This window comes from Pipistrellus kuhlii, unplaced genomic scaffold (assembly GCF_014108245.1).
Source record: "Pipistrellus kuhlii isolate mPipKuh1 unplaced genomic scaffold, mPipKuh1.p scaffold_m20_p_18, whole genome shotgun sequence".
NCBI lineage: Eukaryota > Metazoa > Chordata > Mammalia > Chiroptera > Vespertilionidae > Pipistrellus > Pipistrellus kuhlii.
This window is the reverse complement of record NW_023425493.1, coordinates 15,927,847-15,951,168: the sequence shown is the minus strand read 5'-3', so window position 1 is coordinate 15,951,168 and position 23,322 is coordinate 15,927,847. Positions and strand designations below refer to the sequence as shown.

The 23,322-nt window shown below is 43.5% G+C and overlaps 1 protein-coding gene across 2 annotated transcripts in view; it reads left to right on the top strand.

The window, feature by feature from the left end:
- RGL1 (ral guanine nucleotide dissociation stimulator like 1) overlaps nucleotides 1–23,322 on the top strand; it is a 212,049-nt gene that overhangs the window by 158,475 nt on the left and 30,252 nt on the right. For both annotated transcript variants that reach the window (XM_036442504.2, XM_036442505.2), the window contains 3 exons: nucleotides 14,561–14,745; nucleotides 17,958–18,082; nucleotides 19,703–19,918. In XM_036442504.2, the coding sequence (XP_036298397.1) occupies nucleotides 14,561–14,745; nucleotides 17,958–18,082; nucleotides 19,703–19,918 (526 nt within the window). The remainder of the gene's footprint in view (nucleotides 1–14,560; nucleotides 14,746–17,957; nucleotides 18,083–19,702; nucleotides 19,919–23,322) is intronic.

The window sequence follows — 23,322 nt, the reverse complement described above, 5'->3', positions numbered from 1 at the left end:
CCAGCCAGAGCCGACTGGTGGGCAGGAACCTGTTGATGGGGAGTGTGTGTCAGTAACTTATCTTAGACATGTTCGAGGTCATCAAAGTCTACATTTCAGGGAAAAGTCTGGACTGGAAGTATATATTTGAGCATCCTTAGTTTCTCTATGGTAGTTAAAGCTGTGGGACTGCATGTGACCTCCTGGGGATGAAGGATAGAGAGAGAGAAGTGCAAATGAGTTAAGGTGAGGGGGTGAGATCCTGATGGGGAGTTTGATTCAAGTAGGGAACCAGGAATGCAGTTTCTGATCTGGCCATGTTGAATCAGAGCTTTAGTTCCCTTCAGTGTTTAGAGTTGGGAAAGAGAGGGTCCAACAGAGGAGCCTGGAGCAGAGCAGCTGGGGGAAGGAGAAGAAAGATGTTATGTTCCAGAAGACAAGCTAAGAAAGGATTCAGGGTGAGGAGGGACCAGCTGCATCTGACGCTGCCCATAGATCAAGTGAGAGGAGTCTGGGGAGCTGACTATTGCTTTTGCAATGCTTTGATCTTTTGTTTGATTAGCACAGATGTGGTTTAAGAGAGGATGGAAGGGGAGGGAGAGAGGATGGTGAGTTTGACAGCTTTTTGGAGTTTTGTTATAAAGGGGTGGAGATCATCTAAGGGCAAGGGAGGGTATTTTCATTGTGTATATGTTTTTTTTTTGTTTTGTTTTGTTTTTACAATGGGAGATCATTTATGCTGATGATCTTGAAGACAGTCTGGAAAAATCCATGATGCAGGGGTGGGGGCTACCACTATAGCAGTGATATTCTCGAGTAGGTGGGATATATCTCTGAGTGCCTGGAACACTGGTAGTAAATATTCATTTTGGGCCAAAAACTCCTATGGAATTTTTATCTCAGAATTAACCCATGGACTCCTTTCTTCAGGAGCCAGGGATGTGAAGGTTAGAAACTGTCTTTTAAACTCCCAAATTAGGCTCCAGATAGTTTTATATATATATATATATATATATATATATATATATATATATATATATATATATATATATATTTTTTTTTTTTTTTTTTTTTAATTTATTTATTTATTTTTTTTGGATGGGCTATATATAACTTTCCAAGAAACAGGACACCCCAGAGTAGATATTTGAATGCCAAGTGCAAGATGTGGCGAGTGGAATGCCTTATTCCTAGAGGGCTTGGGGAATGCTTCTTGGAGGTGACATTTGACTTATGTCCTAAGAGGGGAGGGTGAAGAGTCATCCAGGCAGAGGAAACCAATGGAACTATACCAATGGGACTTGCAGTGGGCATGACATTTTAGGGAACAATTCAGAATTGGTGTGGCTGCTTCACAGTACTTAGAGCTGGGGGAAGGGAGTTAGTGGAGCTGAAGGTAAATTGGGGTTATGTCATGAAGGGCTTCAATTCGTCACAAGAGAATTTGTATAGCAGGAAAATAATATGAGATAGATGATTTTGGAGAATGGATTATGCTTAGTGCCTTCTTACTCAAAGTGTGGTCCTTTGACCACCAGCCATATGAGCATCGCCTGGGAGCTCGATAGAAATGCAGAATCTCTGGCCCTAGCCCACCTGGATTAGAATCTGCATTTTAACAATATCCTCAGGTGAGTCCTATGCACCTTAATGTTTGAGAATCATAGGATTAGAGGGATTTCTGTTGTCATTCATTTTGTTTATCCATAAAAACGAACTGCAATAGCCATTTTTTTTTAGAAGAACCTTTCTCTGATGTGTCTTTTTAAGCATATACAGAAGAGGAGATACTGTAAGAATTGAGTGGTCAGCTTGTCAAATGTCACCTTGACCAGAGTCAGAAATGAGCATGCTGCTATCCATGTATTTTGGAATTGAGTCAGATGTAGAGCTTCCATTCAACCAGCCACTGGAGCTCTCCAAGATCAATGCCCAGAGCCCCCCTGTTTCCCAGGGGGTGTTTGAGATTCAATAGGTTCCTGGGAAGTAGTAGTTAAAGAAATGGATTTGTTCCCCTGGTTGTGAAGAGTCACCCTCGGTGTTTCAAAGGCTTGTTATTATAAAACTAAAGCGTCATTCAGCTTCATTGTGTACCAGGAACAGTAAGGTGGGTGAAACTCCAGGGTAGGCTGTCTTAAAGGTCTTCAGTCTCAAGCATACGGGCCTTTACAAAGCATTTCACATAGAACGCCCCCGAGGCCTGTCATCTGGTCACAATGGTCCTTTCCGAAAGCCTCACAATGAATTACTGGAAAGTTTTTGACCCTTTTCTTGAACTGAGTTACCTTTTTAGAAAATTAGGCCTGATGAAATATGCCCCTTTCTCTTATAATGGGTTGCTCTGTACTGCAAGCACACTGAAACCCCTCTGTCTGCTGACCTCTCTCTTCCTTCCACTTCCCTTTCTGCTGTTTCTTACTGTTCTTCTCCCTCCCACTTCTCCTTTTATTATTTTCACCTCCTTTCACCCTTACCATTTTGCTCCCTTTTTCTAAACGTACTTTGTCCCGGTCATTTTGTGATGGATAGAGTCACTGCTCTGTCTTTCTGAGAGGAAGTCAGGGGCCACCCTCCCCATCCATAGGAGGCATACTGACAGCATCTCCATCACCCAGCGCTCTGGCATCTGAAGACCAAAGGCTTCCTGGTGGCTGAAGCGTGTGCAGGAATTAGGACAATATGGGAGTTCTCAATGGGCAATTTTGCCCACAGAGGGTATTGGCAATATCTGGAGAAATTTTGGTTTCCGGTCCATGGGGAGCCACTATTGGCATCTTGTGGGTAGAGGCCAAGATTGCTGTGGAACATTCTACAGAGCACGCTACCTGTGGGACCTTACCTGTCCAAAGAGCCTAAGGAAGAAATCCTGCTATATGGTGATAAGGCTGCCATCTTGAGTGTATAAATCTGTGTAAAATTAGGACCATGCTTATTTGGAAATTTATTTGTTCATATCCCTTCTTATAATTGGGAGAATCAAATGCTGAGGTGGCCCAGGGGCCAGCCTCATGGAAGGTGGAAGTTTAGTAGCCCTGGCTAAGGAGTCTGGAGAACTCGAATTTGAGCTCCCTGCACCCCCCCAATCACTCAGGGACCAGCCATGTGACCTGGTCACTTTACCTCTTTCCCTTTCGATTCTTTACCGAAGCATGAGTGCTTGGGATATGTGAACTTTGAGGTCTTTTCAAGTTTAATGATATCTAAGATAAAATTTATTTAGCTTTCTCTTTTTCTTTCTCTTCCTCAAAATTAAAATGAATATCAGAAACAGAGGTGTGGTCCAAATAGCATATTGCATTTTTGAAAGGTACCCTTAACTGCTTCTCACGCAACCCGTTTTGATAAAATAGGGAGAAAAAATAAACAGCATCTTCGATTGGCTTGTTATTCATCACAGCTATTCACTGTGGTTATTAAAAAAGAGCTGAGCTAAAGCATGGCATTGTGGGTAAGACAAGGAGTGGCAAAATGCCCATTGTTTTCCTTTGCTGGGAATCTGTCTTCTTGTGATTGCAGGTGGGAAACAGACACAGAAATAAGTAAACATCCTGCTTTAGGGCAGTGTTCTTCAGTCTTGGAGAGTTTTAGGGATGGGGAATCACTGCTGGGTTTAGCCGTGAACAACCATTGTTTGGCTTTTTGTTTTTTTGCTGGAAAGCATGGAGCTAGGCTTTCATTTTATTCAGGCTCCTAAGTCCTAAGATAACACTCTTTCCTGTGTTTCTAAATATGGATCTAATCAACCTCCCAGAGGATAAAAGAATTAAAAGAAGGAAAACTGAGGAAGTGAAGTCAGGATGAAAAATTGGTTTCTGGTGTCTTGGACCACAAGTGGCCAGTGTTCACGCACTTCACAAAGACTCGGATTGTGCCGACCACCACCTGCAATCCCAGCCCCAAGTGCACCCAGTTCTGGCTTCGTGCTACCGGAAGCCTTTGAAGTTATCTGGCCGACAGGCATCCCTCCCTTTGCAAGGCGTTCACCTTCCAGGGCTTCTAGACGTTGAGGTCTTTGCCACCCGGTGATTTCTGACTTTAGCGTTAAACTGATGGATCCAATGCTTACTGGGTTGATTTCTACGATCCCCAAGTTGCCACTGTTTGGAAATCAGAAGGAAACTTCTGCCCACACTCATTCTACCTGTGCCCTTTCCTTCCTTCCTGCTGACAGATTACATGATAACATGCTGTCTATGGAGAATAATAACATCAAGCCCATGGAAAAAGGAAACTTTCCCTATTGCAGACTCCTTGCAGTCATCGAATTCAGGTGTGAAGAGACTGTAAAGAGGGGTGTTCACCATGCAGAGCTGGACATCCCTCCTCTTGGTGATCTGAATATCTATCTATAGCCATAACTTCATTCAAAGGGGTTTAAGCCACCTCGGGAAATGAGGCTATTTTCTTCCTTTTCTTTAACGACCAATGTTGAAGTCGCTTCTGTGTCCTCTTTGATGGACTCTCCTCACCTCCCTCTGGACCGCCATGTTTTGTTTTCCCAAGCTCCCCACCGGAGCAGATCCTAACGCTGTTGAAATATTGCTGCTTCCCTCTCCACACGTCCAGATGATACGATGAGAATGTCATTCCTCTTATCTTTTCCCAGCATCGGTCAACAGTGACACCAGAGTTTAGTCACTGGTAAAGAATCACATAAATAGTAGTTATCCAAGACATTGGAGACACTTTAAAGAAAAGGGAGATGAGCTAAAGAAAGTTGGCCGTGATTCTTTAATGCCTGGGAAACTTTGCAGTGGAAAGTATTTAAAAATCTTCCCAATATTCATTCCAGCAAATTCACATACCCGGAGAAGGCGATGGAAATTAATCTGAGGATTTGTAACAAAAATGAGAAAAAGAAAGAGGGGTGAACAACAGAGCAAAAAGATGTAAAACTCCAAATTTAGAGAAATTAAAGGCTGTAACATGAAAGGAATACTTAAAAAAAAAAAAGAAAGAAAAGAAATGGAGAAGTATTATAATATGCCACATAAAAGAGCCTGGTATTGTTTTTCAAACATCCATACTGGAAAAAGAAACATAGAAATTAAAGTTTTAAAATTCATTGAAATCTTGGATTAAAACTGCATTTAAGGGAAGAGAGTAGGCTTCCAAGCAGTAATTATGTTTTGAACAATTAAGGAGGACTCTAACAACATTGATAATGTGTGATACAGAAAGAAGGCAGAACAGTCATCTGAGAATCTCCCAGGTTTCCTACAGGTTAGAGAAAGGTCAACAGACCTCACAGCCAGCCTGTCGCTTGGTTCACCCTCCAGCCTCTTAGATGACGGGAGCCAGGGTAACCACATCCCCACACTGGCCAATGCCACAGGCTACAGTCTGCTGTACTCACTGCTGAGGGCATTCCGCTGGGCCCTTGTCCTCTCTGATGGTAGGCTGTGCAATGCTGTCCTCATTTCACAGGATGGAAACTGAGGCTTCAGAAAAGTTATGTGCTTGGACGATCAAGCAGCTGGTTTAGAGAGAGGTCTGGTGTTTGAACTCAGGTCCAGCTGATTCCAAGACCTAGACTTCTTACCATTTAGCTCTGGGGCTTGCCATTTGAAAAAGAGCATTGGGATCCCAAGTGCTAACACCCCCCCTGCCTCCCCCCAATCCCCTATCCCACCCCCCAGTTCTCCGTTCGTCTGTGTCACAGTAACAGGGCCAAGGCAGAAGTGCATGAAGAACTAGGTTACAGTACCATGGTTGTGACTAATGTTTTAGCTTGTTGGCATTCAGAGGTCTTTCCATTTGGGATTGTTTCCTTTACTCTGTTATTTTGCTGGGCTTCATTATTGAATGGACACCATGAGAAAGGACTCCAAACAGCTGTTAGGAATGTGGAAGTTATGCTTGTTTCCTGGGGAGGAGATGGGTTGCAGGATGTGAGGAAAAAAGAAGGAAGCCCAGGTTGGTCGGGCCATCAATCTGAGTGCCTGCTTCCTGTTCCTGGTACTAGTAGCATCTGTCATTGCCAATGGAAATTCCATTCTAATGTGAAAGCTATAGAAGGCCTCAGCAAGCTTTTCACTAGAGGCCTATACACAACATAAAAACTCCCTTCTCAGACTGTGCAGGATTGGAGAATAGTGAGTTATCGAGGTCCCTGAAAAATAATTTTGGTGAGTTGGCAGTATCCCTTTCAAATAATAATAGCTAGAATTCATTGGCTGCTTAGCAGGAATAGTCCCTCTGTTCAGTTCTGTATATCCTTTAATAGTCTCATCATAACTCTATGTATTGATAGTCCCATTTTACAGATGAGGAGTCTTGAGATATAGAGAGCTTAAGGAGCACATACATCCAAGGTCATACAGTGAATAAGCGAAAGATCTGGGATTTAACCCAGGCCTTAACCTCTATGCTCTGTGGCCTCTACTTCTTTCCCTGTGGTGAAAAGAGAATATTTCTTTTAAGGACCCTCTTGTTAAAATTTTTTTTTAATTAAGAGGTTGTTGTTGTTTTTTTACAACAGTTAGATTTTTATACAATTTGAGCAGATAGCACTGTTCCCATATGTCTCCCTACAGTTTCCCCTCTTGTTCTTATATCAGTAGTTTGTTTATTATAATAAGTGAATCAATATCGATACACAATTAATTACAGCCCATATTTGATTCAGTTTTCCTTACTTTTTACCAAATGTCCTTTTCCTGTTCCCAGATCCCACCCAGACTCCACATTACATTTAGTCATCATGTCTCCCTAGGCTCTTGTTGGCCTTGACAGTTTCTCAGACTTTTGTTTTTGATGACCTAATGGTTCCGATAAGCACCGGTCAGGTGTATTATAGGATGCCTCTTTGTTTTCTTGTTATCACACTTAGATCGACAATTTTCTCATAACATGACTGGGTTTATGAGGCTTTGAAAGAAATAACAGAGACAAAATGCTGTTCTCATTACAAGATATCAAGTATACAGGCTGTCAGCATGATTTTTTTTTTAAGAGTTTCAAAAACAAGTTCTATGTATTTTGACACAATACTTAAATAAAGCATGGGGAGTATCATATTGCTTTTTACAAATATCCCAGCTCTCTTCTTCCTCCAGGCATACGTCAAATTACAATTCCCCATGCCACTGAAGATAGGCGTGGTCACGGGGCTATCAGCATGATTTATGACTGCTGATTTTGGCCTAGATCACCTGGGTAAAGTAGTATTTTTCAAATTTCTCTATGGAAAACATCTTCTTTTTCCTGTCCTTTCCATACTATATGGTTTGGAAGGAAGCCACTATGCACAACCCACATTTAAAGAGTAGGGAGTTATGCTTCCTCTTTTAGGACAAAGTATATAATTTATTTGGAAAACTTCTGCATGGGAGGTTTGTCTTCCCCATTTATTAACTTATTTGATCATTTTAAAAAATCTGTGTGGACTGGTAGATATTTATTTTATATTTGGGTTATAATACAATGCTTCTTTATTCATTTTGTTCCTCAGATTGTTCTAGCTTTAGCGCTTAGATAAGCATGTCAAACTGATCTCAGATTGGACGTGCTTGCAAGAGCTCTCTGGTTGACGCCTATGTCACTTTGAAATGCTCCTGTCATTGTGGGCTCCTTTACTGTTATTTTGCTGGGCTTCATTGGCACTATTTCATGGCACTACAAGATACTCTAGACTCATATTTTTTTTCTACCCGCAGATCTGGAATTAGCCATTTTTTCAAGGAGATCTAGTTGCTTTGATTAAAGAATGGTATTATTGTAGAAGCCATGATCTGGCCCTGGCTTGTGTGCCTCAGAAGGTTGGGCATTGTTCCATGGACGAAAAGTTGCCAGTTTGAACATGCCCAGGTTGCAGGCTCAGTCCCTGGTAGGGGGTGTGCAGGAGGCAGTCCATCGATGTCTCACTTTCACATGGATGTTTCTCTCTCTCTCCTTCTCCCTTCCTCTCTCTTTAAAAATCAATAAAAATGTCTTAAAAAAAAGAAATAAGAAACCACAATCTGGGTGCTCTGTGTGCTCATTGCTATGGGGGTGTCACTTATTTTAGGCCCTCTCAGCTGACAGGGCTAGGAAATATATGTGTGTACTAATTATGTAAATATACATATTATCAATATTTCTGTGTGTAGCTATCAGATCCATATTCTGTTAAACATGAGCTCTTACTTATGTCTCCGACTCTAGTCCATGACCACATGGCTTATTCTAGACTTCTCCCCTTGCTTATTTGTAAATTCCTTCTCCAACAGGGAGAAAACTGGCTTCTCCCATCTGCCATTCATTTATTTAACTGTTCAATTCCAGTATACATGTCTAGCAGTGTCAGAATTGTTGACTCATGCAGTAGGAAACAGCTTTCATCAACCAGTGTGGTGCATGTGTGTAGTTCCTTTTGCCTGTAGTCCTAGTCTGACAGACTTCCCTTCTTGTTTAAAATAACACACAGAGCTAATATTTTTTGAGCACTCTCTATGTTCTAGGGCAGGCGTCCTCAAACTTTTTAAAGTGGGGGCCAGATCACGGTCCCTCAGAGAGCTGGAGGGCCGGACTATATGAACTAATTCCTACTGTAACACCTTGGCTGCGCTCACTGCCCAAAAAACCTGGCGGGCCGGATCAGACTCCTCTGCGGGCCGCATGTGGCCGTGGGCTGTAGTTTGAAGACGCCTGTTCTAGGGTCTAGTCTAAATACTTCACATGTATTGTATCTTTTAGCCCTCACAAGAGCCCTATGAGGAGGGATCTATTATATTATTATTCCATTTTACACATTAGGAAGCTGAGACACAAGCGGTTAGTGAGGTTACAGCTAGTAAGCCATAGAACCAGGATTCCAGCTAGTCTATCTCAGAGACCGTGCTTAGCTGCTCATGGAAAGTGGGCATTTAGGACCCCTGTTAGCGGTCTTCCTTTTCTAATGGAAGGCACAGTGAATAGAGTTTGGTGGCATGGGCTTCAGTCTGTGCGCAGTACTTTGCTTCAGTTTCTGTAAATTTACCTCCAGATGCCAGGGCCTGCACATGTCGTTTGGGAATGAACGACAGGTGGGTAAACACCCTTGACTTTGGGTAATTGGCTTTGGGCTCACCTTCTCCTTTTTCACTCTACTTCCTGGTATTTCTGCAAGTCCTTCCCATCACCACCCTCGTCTTCCTTCTCCTTGTCCTGGAACTTTGTCTCCAGCTGCCCACAGCCCCTCACTGGCTTGTTCCCTGTACTTGCCTTCTGGTGCTTAGCTCTCTGGCTGTGTTTCATTTATTTCCCTGGGGCCTCTCTTAATTCCTCTTTCACATTCCCTCTCTGGATTCTAATTCCTGCTCACCACCACTACCAAAAAGAACAATGGAAAGTACCAGAAAGCATTGCAAAATGACCTTGACAACTTCAGATAACAATGTTTCCATCCACTCCAGGCTTTTTCAGAAAAAAAGTTAAAAAAAAAAAGAAATCTCTGTTCTTTCTCATCTGAAAACTATCTAGCTGGGGTCTCAGAGGCAGCCTCTATTTGGCAACGCCCGTGCACCCCGAAGACTGTTCTGTGACGAGGAGAACAAGGTGGAAGGCCCCGCTCAGGGTCAGTCTCAGGGTTTCTATGCTCTTTTCCCCTGAAGGGCAAAGTGCATGGGCTCCCATCCTCAGGGTGTGGCAGTGTCTCAAGCAGAGTAGATCTTACCTCTTCATTATCAACATTAGGAAAAGATCCAGTTCTGGGAGAATGTCCTAAAATAGAAAAACATTGTGCTGTGCTGCTTTTGAAAAATAGTTTCATGTCTTATCTTCTGCTAATGATTAAGTAACAATAAATTATTGTCTTAATCAGTTTTCTGGGGAGAGAAAAGAGCTCTAAATGGACAGTTATTCCTTTTGTATGATAATCCTATTTCTTGGCTTGGAGGTTACATACAAATCATGAGAGAGATGACTTCATTCCTAAAAAAGTTTTTATTAAACATTTACCAATTCTAGAGCATTTTACTACTGATGAAACTTTTAATATGACTTAATACATTTACCTAAAAATAATCTGTATGCATTAAAAATATATGGTTTAAACGTAATAACAGACTAAACGTTCACCTCAGCTCCCTTACTCTGCAGTGAAGGCCCCTGGATGTGGCTAAAACTTTGTACTATTTTCTTGCAACTCTCAGCTAAGTCATCTGTTAGCTTCCAACCAGGTATTATTAACTATGATTGATGTCTGTTTGGCTAAGAAATCAAATAAGTATAGCAAATCCCCTCATTGTGATTCATACTTCTCCTCTATTTTTAAAAAAATATATTTTTATTGATTTCAGAGAGGAAGGGAGAGAGAGAAGCATCAATGATGAGAAAGAATCATTGATCAGCTACCTCCTGCACACCCCCTACTGGGGATCAAGCTGGGCATGTGCCCTGACTGTTTCCTAGGTCGATGCTGAACCACTGAGCCATACCAGCTGGGCCCTCCCCTCTATTTCTATTTTCTTTCCCTTCGGAATATTTTTCCCTCACCTCAGGGCCCTTGCTTAGCTGCTGTCCCAGCCTTCACCTTCCCTTATCTTAACTATCTGAGCTTTAACATTATATCCTCAGGGAAGTCCTCCTGAAGCCCTAATTAGATTAGATCTTTCTGAAGTTAAATCCTTCCTGGGACCCTAGGCTCTGCTGTTGTGACACTCATCACATGGTTTTTGTGAATATGGAAACAAAGGGCACTCAGTAAGCAGCACTTTAATCCGTGAGTTAGTTCTCCCCAGAGGTCTGTTTCTTAGAAGGAAGTATCTCAGAACAGCTTCAGTCGCACACATTGACGTATGAACATGTCTTCCTTCTACAGAGATTTGCAGTTAGAAAAGGCTCAAGTACTGCCAGCATTTTTCACGTTGCCAAGAATGCTTGAGGCAGAAAAAGCCATCCTGTTGTCCCTGCAGCTATAAAGTTTGGCCCTCTGCCCCTGGCACATACCCAGCATGCTTACTCACATGTACTCGTCCCCGTGGGACCGGGGAGTTTTGTTCTGTGACCCACCAGAGGTGGCTTTGGAAAAGGAGTCCTAGAGTGGCTTTTGTCCCTTCTGAGTTCAGATTATGTCACAGTCTTCATCTTTCCATTTGGCTTCAGAAATTCTTTCTTCAGTTTCCACCCGTCATTTAAGAGTCGTGTCCTGCAATTTGTATACTTCTTGATGTGCCCCAGGTGATAAGTCCTGAGGAGGCTTCCCCGGGGTGTGGGTGTGGGTGGTTTTGTTCACGGAGCCTGGAGCCATATGCATTCATGGGTTTGTATGTTTGTCATTATTTCTAGGACAGGCGGTAAATTCTTTCTGTTGCTTTCCATGAGTGCTGACTTCCCTGAACCATTTTACCATTTTCAGTACCTACAGCTTATGGCCCGTAGTTTTAGAACTACCTTCTCCCAATGTCCTTATTGATATCATGTCACCTGGAGTCCTGTGTGACCAGGGCCGGGGAGGGGAAAGCAGGTACTACTAGGTCTCTGCTCCAGATCGGGCAGCGGAGTTCTGTGACCTGTCCGCCCCCATTAGGGCACAGGTGTTCCTTCCCCAGCGTCCTCTCTTGTTCTGTGTCCAGAGCCAAGTGGCTTCCCTGGTTTAACAGTTGCACTTTCCTGTGAGTTTGTAGTTAGAGCGCAGGAGCGGAACCAAGGATGGGAAGACAGAAAGCCACTGGCCATGCATCCTGGGGTAGCTCATGATGGTGATGCTGCTTTCCTTTTTGAAATGGTACAAGTTGTACATTTTATCTGCTTGTCCGTCCATCAAGGACGGAAAGTTTCTTCTCAGAATAGGCAAGCACAGAGCTGCTGTGAGCTGGGCCCTGGTCCAGACTTCCCAGGAGGCCTGTGGATAAGCCCTCTGCTGATAGGAGGCAGGGGTCTGCTTCCTGCTGCATCATCACATTGTTTGTGTATGTCTTTCCCTCCTCTTCCTTCCTTCTCCTTCCTTTCATTTCTCTTTTGTATGAAAATGCTTTTGCTAGCTGGTTCACTGTCTGGGTTGGTAGTGAACTTTCAAAGCCTAGGCTGAACTGCGGGACTGGCACTGTTACAGAGGGCACAGTGACAGACTGGTTACCAGAGCTGGTTTAAACATTTTGCACTCAAAGATGCGTCCAATCGGGACTAAGCCCATCTCCCTTCTGGGGCTGCACCTCTCTCTAGAGGTAATTTCTTTAGAGCGCACCTATAGAAATACACACGCACACAGAGAGGGAAACAAGGATGCACATTCTGTAGTTATTTGTAACTGTGAGGACCTGAAAGTAACCCCAGCACTTGCTAATTCTGTTGCGTCCGTGCAGGGAACGCTGCGCAGCTCTGAGAAACAGGACGATCTAGAGGTAGTGAGTGCAGTGGTGTCTGCAACATACTAACTAGTGGGGAAAAGCCATGTTGGGTTACATAATCATATTCTAGCTATTTAAACATATCCATATCCATATCCATATCCATATTCATATCCATAGAAAAGTTTAAGAGAATGTACTACAAACTGTTAACAGAAATTCACAGGCATGGGATTAGAGTGAAGGGGGAGTAGATGTTTTGCTGTTTTAGTTTATACCCATTTGTAATATTCACTTTTGTGTATAAATAAATCAGTTTTATAATTTTAAGAATAACAATATGGGGGTAAAGGAGTAAATGACACATTAATTTATTGTAATGCCTTTCTACCTGTAATTTTACCTAGGTTTTCTTTTACATCATGAAGCACTGAGGGGTCACTGGGGTCATTAAGTTCCTGGTCTTGTTCTTAGCTGGATGCTGTTTTTCTTTGAATTTTTAATTTTGTTAATTCTCACTCGAGGATGTTTAGAGTGAGTGGAAGGGAAGGAGAGAGAGAGAAATATCGTTGTGTAGAGAGACATATCAATTGGATCGATTGGTTTCCTCCCACAGGCAACCCCATCAAAGCTGGAGATTGAACCTGTAACCCATGATTGGGGATCAAACCCAGGACCGTTTGGTGTATGGGCCAATGCTGTAACCATTGAGCCCCACTGGCCAGAGCTGGCTGCTGGTTTTTTTTGTTGTTGTTGTTGTTGTTTTCTCTTTTTTTTGTATTAATGTGAATTATTAGCCCTCTATACCTATTTTCCCATCAGTGTCATTGGAAGAGTATTCTCTCACTGAAATATTAGCTGACTGTGGTCCTAGTTAAATTAATTCATCCATCCTTCAGAAGTGCACAACTGTTCGGTAGGAGTCAACCTGCTAAGCCATCAAAAGAAATCGCCTTCACAATGGCTCTGCTTGCCAAGTTTATCTTCACCATTCACAACCTAACTTCTCTAGTAATACTATGTCTCCCACTTGAACCCTATTTTTCTCTTGTAATTTAAGAAGCAAAAGGATAGTTTTGTGAGGACATTTTTAGTTCTTGCGTTGAAACCCTGGTGATCTTTGTAAAATTAAATTTATGAACTTATGTTTTCCACTTAGCTTTTTATCAGTTGGATTTCTAGCCTACTGTCAGTTAATTCCTGAAATGCTAGGACTGTAGCTTTTGTGGTTGCTGATTTGAGTGAATCCAGGATTGGAAACACTTAGTCTTCTTGTGCACAGACTGCTTTGAAGTTGCTTCAAGACTCACTAAATCTTCTCTGCATGTCTTTTTTCTGCCCTGTATGGATTTTTCTAAGGATTATAGTCTTTTAAAAAAATTGTATCAGTCTTTACCCTGCTCCTTAAAATAATAAAATGTAGTCAGCTTGTTTTCAAGTGCTTTAATTTAATTGACATTGCCTTGTTACCGGAGAAAGTGGAGATCTTGGGGTGCCGGGAGGGAATAAATTTCCTGAGGCACCCACGGGAGAATGGGGTTTCATGGTCAGCTTTATTGATGATGTAAAATGAAGGGGTTCCCCTCCAAGGTCCCATCTCTGTCTCTCCCCCCTACCCCCACTCCTCCATGGAAAGCGTCCAGCCTTGTCTTCAGCAGCAACAGAATTAAGGCCACTGCCCAGAATTTCTGTTCCATAGTAAAGTCCAGGCCAGTCCAGCACCTGGCTAGCTTAGGTTGTGTTCCCTGGCTAGCTTAGGTTGAGTTTCCTGGTTAGCTTAGGTTGCAGTCCATTGTGTGTGAGGTCTACATGGCCATGGGCCATGGTGCTTAAGTCCACATGGTTTTGGAGAGAGAGCACAAACACAGACAAGTCTGGGTCACAGAGCAAGAAAACTCCTTTGTCTAGGGTTTAACCAATTAACTCTCCAAGATTTTGCACACTTCTGATGGGGTCCACCCGCTAGCCAATCCATTGTTCCCTAGGCTAGACTGACAGGCAAGCACCTCCCCTGTGTCACCTGTATCTCCCACTGTTTCCCACAACAACCCAGCACCTGATGGGGGAAGGGAGGGGTGTAAATCCCTTTGGAGGAACAATGCATTGTGAAGCTGTAGCTTCCCGGTGAAGCTGTCTAATGACATTGCTCTCAATGTCTGACTTCCCTTTGCTTTCTTCCCTTCATTAGTATTAACGAGCTAATTACGATGATAACACATTCTCTGTTGACCACCTGCCCGTGTTTTCCTGGGGGGTGCCCAGGCTGGGTCCTGGAGTCCAGGGCCCGTTTTGAGTGCCCACAGGTGCAGTGACTCCCCCTTTCTCTTTTCCAGTGCCATCGCCTCTATCTTGCGGGCCTGGCTTGACCAATGTGGAGAGGACTTCCGGGAGCCCCCTCACTTCCCGTGCTTACAGAAACTGCTGGCCTATCTCAAACGCATGATGCCGGGCTCCGACCCAGAGAGGAGAGCACAGAACCTTCTCGAGCAGTTTCACAAGCAGGAGGTGGAAGCCGACAGTGAGTCCTGGTTTGGTCCCAGGGAAAAAGCTGGGTTCTGACTCTGTAGCTGCCACGTTGAGGAAATGTTCTCCCTTCCCTTCTTGACTAGGAGACCTTGGCTCCGCGCTGAAGGACAAGCTGCTGGGGGATTGGTGGTGGGCGTCAAATCTCAAGGTCATTCGAGGCCTAACTCCAGAAACCTAGAGCTTTAGAGCAAAGGGGCTTCTCAAGACCACCTAGTCTTGTGCCCTCGTTCTACAGAGGAGGAAACTGGACCCAGAGAAGCGAAGTCATTTTCTAGGATTTCTTCTAATATCATAAAGAGGATGAGCTGCGCTGAGCCTGAATTTGCTCTTTATTATCTGCCCAATGGCTCCTCCGCTGATCAGATGGAAACTCATCCCACACAACAGCCCCCATTCAGCAGGCCAGGAATGGCCTCCAGTCCTGCCCCGGCCCTCACAGAAGCAGGGAAGGGGTGTTTCTCCTTCCCTGAAAAGTGTTGTCACCGTAGTTAACCTGGCCCCTGCCAGGGCAGATTACGGGCAATCAGAGCCCCCGAAGGCCTCGTGGGGGAAGTTCCCCCGGCTGTTTTTTCCTATTTGGGGAACTGACTGCCTATTTTCAAGGACAAAGGAAGAGCCACCACCACAGGTCCTGGAGCTTTCAGGCATTGCAGAAAGCCAGAGAGAGATTAGGATGGGCTTTCAGCGTGATGCTTTCACCCCCACTGGCGTGCCAGGCGCTGGTTGCCATGACGCCTGACCCACTTGGAACTCCTGACAGGCATGTCCCAGAAGTGACGCCCGATTTCCTCAGTGGGTAAAGGAAACAGTTCCGCCACACCGATAAGGGACGCAGCCTCAGCGCCAAAGAAAATACCCTTAAATCCCAAACAGTACCTGCTGAGCTTTTTATGTTGTGGAGGTCCAGCGAGGGGAAAGCACAGTTGCATCATTGGAAGCTGCCTGCCAAGCGCTGCTATCTCCGATGACTTCATCTGCCGGGAATGCTTGAATGCCAGGGGTGCTCCTCCAGCTGGGACCTCAGGGCCTCCCCGCCCTCCCGCCCGCCTTTGTGCGCAGTGGAAAGGCTGGGTTAGAGCCCAGCTCTCTCTGGGGCTGCCCCTGGCTCCCAGCCTAATTGGGGAACCGGTGGGACCAGTCGTTCATTGTTCCTTCCAGGGACAGAAGGCAGAGCTCCCTGGCAGGCTTTGGGAAGGCTTTCAGTACCCCAGAGTGACTTTTTTCTGATTTTGGACATTTTTTATCAAGAAAGCCCAAAACTGATGTTTAAGTACAGGAGCCATTACTGAACAGGAGTTTTAGGAGCTTGGTTCCCAAGAGCGTAAAATGAAGTTTACCCAATTTCATTCCGGCAAAAGCAGCAACCTCTCCTATGTATGTTTTGCCTTTGCTAGAAATTCAACAGCAAACATTGAGGTTTGGGCCTGGAGAGAAAGGACCACGTGATCTCCGCAGCATCCAAGGCCCATGCAGGCCCCAGGGAGTGTTGAGTGAATGAGAGGAAAGATGTTGAAAACGTTAGTTAGTTGGGGCCACTGTATATGACATCTTACCACGAACACCGCTTGGCTGAAGTGGATCGGCCTCTGCATTGCAGTGATGGAGACAGACTTACATAGTAGCTAGCAAGGGGGGTTGGAACTTCAGATGTCTTCCTCCTCCACAGAACGAGAGAGCACCAGGGCTGTGTGCAGGCCAGGCGGTGGAAGCGTGGGGTTTCAGCTTTCTTGAGCTCATGCCTGTGTGTGTCCCAGGCTCCAGAACAGGCTACCTTCTCCACGCATAACCCATCTCCACTCGCATCAGTGCCTTCAACTCTGGGAAGAGGAGCAGCCTTAAACTGCGTACCTGCCATCAGAGCTGGCAAGCACTCGCATGGCTCTCAATAGAGGAAGCGAAGTAGGGTTCGATCTCAGCACCCCCATTACCCAGGAAAACTAAGAAAGGGCCACCACAGCTTGATCCACGGTGCCTAGAAGTCTCTTATTCTACAAAAGAGCAAGGAAAGGCTTAAAATGCAAACCTTTGGGGCAGTAGTGACACATTAAATTTCTGCTGAGCGATAACTGAAAAGAGCTCTTGGTATTATCCGTTGAGGACAGATTGAACAGAGAGGACAGCAAGGAGTGTGGAGAGGATGAGATGGGGAATCAGCCAGGAACTGGGAAAAGGTTCCAGGAAGAGGGGCTGGTTAGATTTCATCCTGCTCGGTCTTCAGGTCTTCAGTGTGGAGCCCGGGGGTCCTGCCACATGTGTGCTCCGAGACCTCCAGGTAGGATTTGGAGTTGTAGGTAGTGATTGCAGTGACGTTTACTCACTCAGCCTGTGCCCTGTATGATGTGCTGAGTGAGGATCTTACCTATAATAAGGCTCAATATGAATTTAGTTGTATTTCTTTGTTTTTAAACCCTCCTGGTGGATATGTTTTTATTGATTTTTAGGGAAGGGAGAAAGAGAAACATTGATCAGTCACCCCCTGTATGTGCCCTGATAGAGGATTGAACCTACAACCTATTTTATGTGCCCTGTCCAGGGATCCAACCCACAACTGTTTGGTGTACAGGACAATGCTCCAACCAACTGAACCACCCACCAGGGCTGAATTTAGTTTTAAAATATTTGTCATGCAAAGTTACCTTGAGGTGGAAGCTGAAAGCTACTCCAAGCATTTTGAGAATTCTGAGGACTTGTTGAGGCTTCTGAGGACTTTATCAGCATCTCTGACACCAAATTGGCCCATTTTACTTCCCAAAGCCTGACCTGCCTTCACATTCAGTCCTTCTAGGCTTCTGGTCATAAATGGCCCAGTAACTAAGGATGTCATACACAGGAAGTAGTTGGGTTAGTCCTTGAGCTGACCAGAAGGTTTGAGGGAGCCCAAGATGAGGACAAGTACCTCAATGTAGCTCAGCTTTGCTTCTCTCTAGACTTTGCCTAACCTGGCTCAGTCCTTGGCCCAGGAAACAGGCAGGGGTTTGTCAAAGGCAGAGGCCTCTACACTTGATAAAGAATCAAAGAACAAGCAGAGATGGTGAAGACCTCCATTCATTCCCCTCGGATTTATTGTGCTTGCTCCTCTCTCCCTATGGGCTTCCTGAAGGAATCACCCTTTCCTTCCTAAGAGAAAGACATTCAGTTGGATTCCATAAACAAGGTCATATACAGTGGCCCCAACTAACTAACTCTTTCCACATCTGTCAACAGATGGGTTTGCCAACACCATCTCCTGCCGCCTGGAAGAGGAAGAGGAACCGGAGGCCGGAGGGTCTGCAGAATTCACGTGCTTCTCAGAGGATCTTGTGGCAGAGCAGCTGACCTACATGGATGCAGTAAGTCTTCTCTGAGCCTCGAATGTGCTTCTACTTAACACCTGGTGGGGAGGGGGGTGGTTGTGGGGGGAAGGGTGTGTGTGACAGTACTGGTGGCGAGAGAGCAGGGGGCAAGGTGATTTACATCTTTTCAAATCCTTGCGAGGCTGTGCCTGTAATGCAGGGTGAAAACGTGACTTTAATCAATCATCTGAATAATTCAGGCCTACATTCTCCTTGCAGTTCTGGGTAAAGGTGCTTTTTTCTTGGCGCTCAATACACAGAGGGAAACAAGAATTTTAATCCTGGTGAAACCAAATCTGCCCTGTCCCATGGGTGTTTCTCTCCCTTTAAGCTCATAAATATTTCAAGTTCTGAACTGTTTATTTGGGGTATTGTAAAAGGGTCAAAGTGTAAGTTAGGATCACATAAATCCACCGAATCCACATGTGACTCTATCTGTCAGCTCATTTCCACATGTGCTTCTTGCACCTTTGAAGTTCGAATACTTTTTTTAGCTGCACATGTTTGATTACGTCAGCCACATTGCGTAGCTCAACCTTAGCTGATAAATACCAGCGAAAGAAAAAAGGACCATTATGAATTATCACGATCATTTGGGCTCTTCTGCATTTACCACTTTGGGAAAAGCAGCATAAAAAGTTGCAGTTTCCATTGAGAGCATGCAGATAAACACAGATAGCCTGTAAAGTAAAGCCTGGTGGTCGCTCTTTTCATATAAACCCTGTACATCTCATATGGGATTATTGTACAAATGATATCTGATTTGTTCAACAAATTTGTGATTGTTCCTCTCAATAGCATAAGAGAAAGATGGGAAATGTCACCGGTTATGAATTTTAGGCAAAGACCTTAAAGCCAGGCTTCAAATCCCTCATTCTTCCTTTTGTTGTGTGACTGATGTTGAATAATTTTCTCTTTATATGCTTCTTACCTTCTTCATTATAAATAATGTGAGATAATGACCTCGATGAATGTCACATGTATTGCATTTTGGTGGGTCACTTTTCAGGTGGTTGTTGAGCATTCATATGTATTATAGACAATTCATCATACATATCAATTATTGACAATTATTTACCAAAGTGGTAAGTGTAGAAGAGCCCAAACAATTGTAGTACATAATTCATGGTCAAGAGTGCCCAGAAAACACTATGGATATGAATTTGAGGTCAAAATAATCTTATAATTTTTTAAAATTTTTCAATTAAAGTCAACATACAATATTATTTTAGTTTGAGGTGTACAGCATAGCAATTAGACATTTATATAACTTACAAAGTGAGGGGTCGAAAATAATCTTAAGCATAGATTTTTAGTTGGCTTTCCTACTAAGATAGAAAAGTTAAACCCATCTTGGGCATTTAGATTTTCTTTTGGTCATTGTGTTTCATTTCTTAAACTGAGCAGATTTGGAAAGAACATGCGGGCTTTTCTGACCAGTTATATATGAATTATTCACTTTTGTCTATTGATATGAACACCATGAGGCAAATCAAGTAGAAAAGGATTATTTGTTCATTGAGAAAAAAAATAGCAATTTACAGATGACCTAGATGACGTATGTTGCCACATGAAATGTCTGTGTTGTCCTTACAGTCAATTCCTCTTTTGTTCTAGCAACTATTCAAGAAAGTGGTGCCTCACCACTGCCTGGGCTGCATTTGGTCTCAAAGGGACAAGAAGGAAAACAAACATTTGGCTCCTACGATCCGTGCTACCATCTCTCAGTTTAATACCCTCACCAAATGCGTGGTCAGCACCATCCTGGGGGGCAAAGAACTCAAAACTCAGCAGAGAGCCAGAATCATCGAGAAGTGGATTAACATCGCTCATGTAATTGTCTCTTTTTAAATATTCTTTGGGCTTGGTCAGCATCGGATTCTACTGCATCCCTGGGTTTAAATGGTTTCCATCTGGTTGAAAGGCAATGAAAGACCTTTCCATGTGAGGGCCCATTGGGTTTTGTTATTGTTATTGTTTTTCCGAAGTAAGAAAATTGTCTTTCTTAACTCGGGAGCTTATTTGCTTTTCCTCCTTTTCCTGTTTTTCCTTGCTTGCTTCATTCTGCTTCTGGAGCCTCACTGCTGCTCCTTCAGTTTGAAACATTCTGCTTTTTCCTTCGAAGTCACAGGCTGTCTGTTCTGTCCTGTGTTCAGTAAATATAAACTGATAATCTAAGTGTCAAACAGACTGTGCTTCAGCCAGAGTGATTACCCATGCACCCTATCTTTAGCAGGTTTGAAGAGCTTGTACCTTCTCAGAATCCTGAATCTTTTTTCTGAAGGACTGAGATACACAGATTTCCCGTCAATCTGGGGCTTTTCCGAGAGCCTTATCTCTGACATTGGAGGGGCAGAGTCTATTCCTAGGCCTGAATTACATTTCGCTTAAGGTCAGGCTGTTTATATGCCATGTGACCTTCACTTATTATCTTATTTCATCATTGAGAAAAGGTAAACAGTATCAAGTCAGATGTTCGCCAGATATTTCACGGACTTCTGTGTATGTATTTTGGAGACATAGATGTGATAAGCACAATTAATTTGGTCTTATAGGAGTCTGTCTGTAACGGGTCAAGCAAGGAAGCTGAGATTGCTGGAGTGATCTCAGCCCAGGCAGGGGAGGAGTAGGGCGCTGGGAGATAAGAGCTGCAGGAGTCGACAGAGGAGAAATCCCTCTGACTGAAGCAATCCAGGAAGGCTTCATGGATAGGGTGACATTTGCATGTAGCTTGAATGATAGATAGGACTTCTGATATTTAAAGACTGGGTAGGGCTTTTTTTTCTAGGTAGAAGTTATCTCAGCATAAGCTATTTAATTTACAATTTTGAAGAATAATTATTATGTAAATATCTCATTAGTTCATGTTCTGGGTTATATGGATTGTCCCTCAACAAAATCACACTTTGTTTTTTTATTCCTTTTTCCCCCCCATTAAGTCATGCTCTATAGAACACAATGCTTAACTTTTCATATGCTCTCTTTTTCACATTCTTTTTAGTTGACTTGAATTAAAGAGTAGGCCATCATTGTACCAGAGAATGGGCCTTACTTGTGTTTTTAGGTGGTCTTAACGTTAGCACAGGCATTTTAGTATATGAGAAAAGTCAGAAACAAAGAATATCTCATGCAATGTCGATTTTTCGTTTCCTGAATTGAGCTTAGTAAGAGCTACAAAAAGAAGTTTTGACAGAGTATGACTGAGAGCATGGGATGGAGAGGGTCTGTCTTCTTAGAATGATAAGAAAATTTTTTGCCTTAAATGCCTTATCATTTGCAGCCTTCTACATGTCTCAAAAGAAAATAGTCTGTCTACCTTTAATCCATTCTACTGCTTAGCAAATCTATAGCAAGAACACAGCAATTGTATATAAACAGTGTGTCTCTAACAATGGCTTTTGGTCCAAATTAAACATGGACTGTGCATTTATGTGGTAATAAGAAATGCGAGTTGAACAATTTGAAGTATATTCCAGATTTCATGGTATTTCAAAGCCAAGGGTCCTTATTCTTGGTGAAGCAGTTTCCTCATACTGAGCGCTTGTGTGCCTTGAATTTGTGTGGGCTAGCTTAGAATAATGAAGCTCACAGCTGGTTCCCTGCCAAGATTTATTTTACTTTTCCTGCATTATAATCACAGTCAATTTCTACTAAGAGAGTGTTTGGAAACTGATGATTTTACACGCAGAGAACATTTCTGACCAAATATGACTATATCTTCTTGGACAGGCCTCGCTGCTGCATTTTTACTTTGGTGTCATATCTCCTGGAAGGATACCTCCTTTTCTAGAAATGGAGCCAGATGCCTTTTCTGCTCCTTCAAACCCTTGGCTTAAGCCTCTTTCAGAGTAATGTGTTCCATATGTTTATTAGAATTTGCATGAAATATCTGTGCCTAAGTTCCTTTATTTATTACAAGTTTCCTGATTTTTAGAACATAATTTTGGATTCTGAACCTTTGTTGAACCAACCATGTTTGGTTTCCAAATGGACTGTAATTCAGCATATTCTCTCTCTCTCTCTCTCTCTCTCTCTCTCTCTCTCTCTCTCTCTCTCTCTCTCTCTCCTTTCTCTTTCTCTCTTTAAATAAATGGAAGGCATTCAGACATTTCAAAAGAGTGGGCATGACTTCTTTAAAGTATTTGGCATTTACTCTAAAGAAAATGTTTGAGGGTTTGTTTGTTTGGCACTGTTTTAAGTAGCCAGATTTTGGCGTGCTAAATTAGAGAATGCTGTTTTTCCCCTCATATTCAGGATTAGCATTACTTTGTGAAATGATCTTTTAAGCCATGTGAATTTTTGCCTGATCACTCTAGGGCCTCTTCCCCAGATGTTGTGCACAAAGCCAAGCCCATGCTCCCGGTGGCCTGAACGGCAGACAGTGGCTGGGACTGGAGACCTAGTCCCCTCTCTCTGCATGACCCCCTGTCTGGGCAGCCAGGCCTGGGGCCCTCGCCCCGGCTGTCCTGCCATCCCTGCCATTCATTCAGCGGAAGTTGGACTCCGCGGTCACTGGCTACCGAGGCCGTAGACTCCCTGTGGCAGCTTAAGTTTCGGATTCAGGGAGCCTTTCTCCTTCCCCACAAAATGACATCCAGAATGCTTCCTGTTCCCCTTCTATTTTGTTTTCAAGCGTTGCCAAAATGAATTCGATTTTAAAAGCCCAAGCTATTTTGGAAACATTGAAGTACCAAGGTGTTTCTGAATGTTTATGATTGTGGCACAAGCCAATTTGAAACGAAATGAATGTGTATAAAAATATTCCCTCTTGGCTAAGAACGTAAAAGCCAAAGTTCAGCTTGTGGTGAATTTTTATTGCCAAGTTATATACACCTCGCTGGGCGAGGGTTGGTCATGAGATGTTCGATACCATCTGACCTTGAGGTGGCTGCTGGCTCGCTCGCTCTGTGGGCCTAAAGGATGCAGTGATCTTTCGTGTGTATTTTTAGGGCAGCTGTGTGCTGTCAGCAGAAGTGAGTTTGCTTTCTCTAGCGTAGCTCTGCAGACTCACCTCCAGTCATGTTTTTACTAGGAAAGCTGGAAACTATAAAACTGTAACAACAACACAAAAAATATATTAAAGGAGAGAAAAACAAGCATACAGTGCCAAAATCTATAAAGTGCTTCAGTGACTGGGGTGGGAGTAAGGAGCCACTTTTTGATGTTCAGTATTTATACAGCTGCCTATTTCATGGTAAGAATTCAGAGCAGCTGTGATACCTCTAAAAACGGGAAAT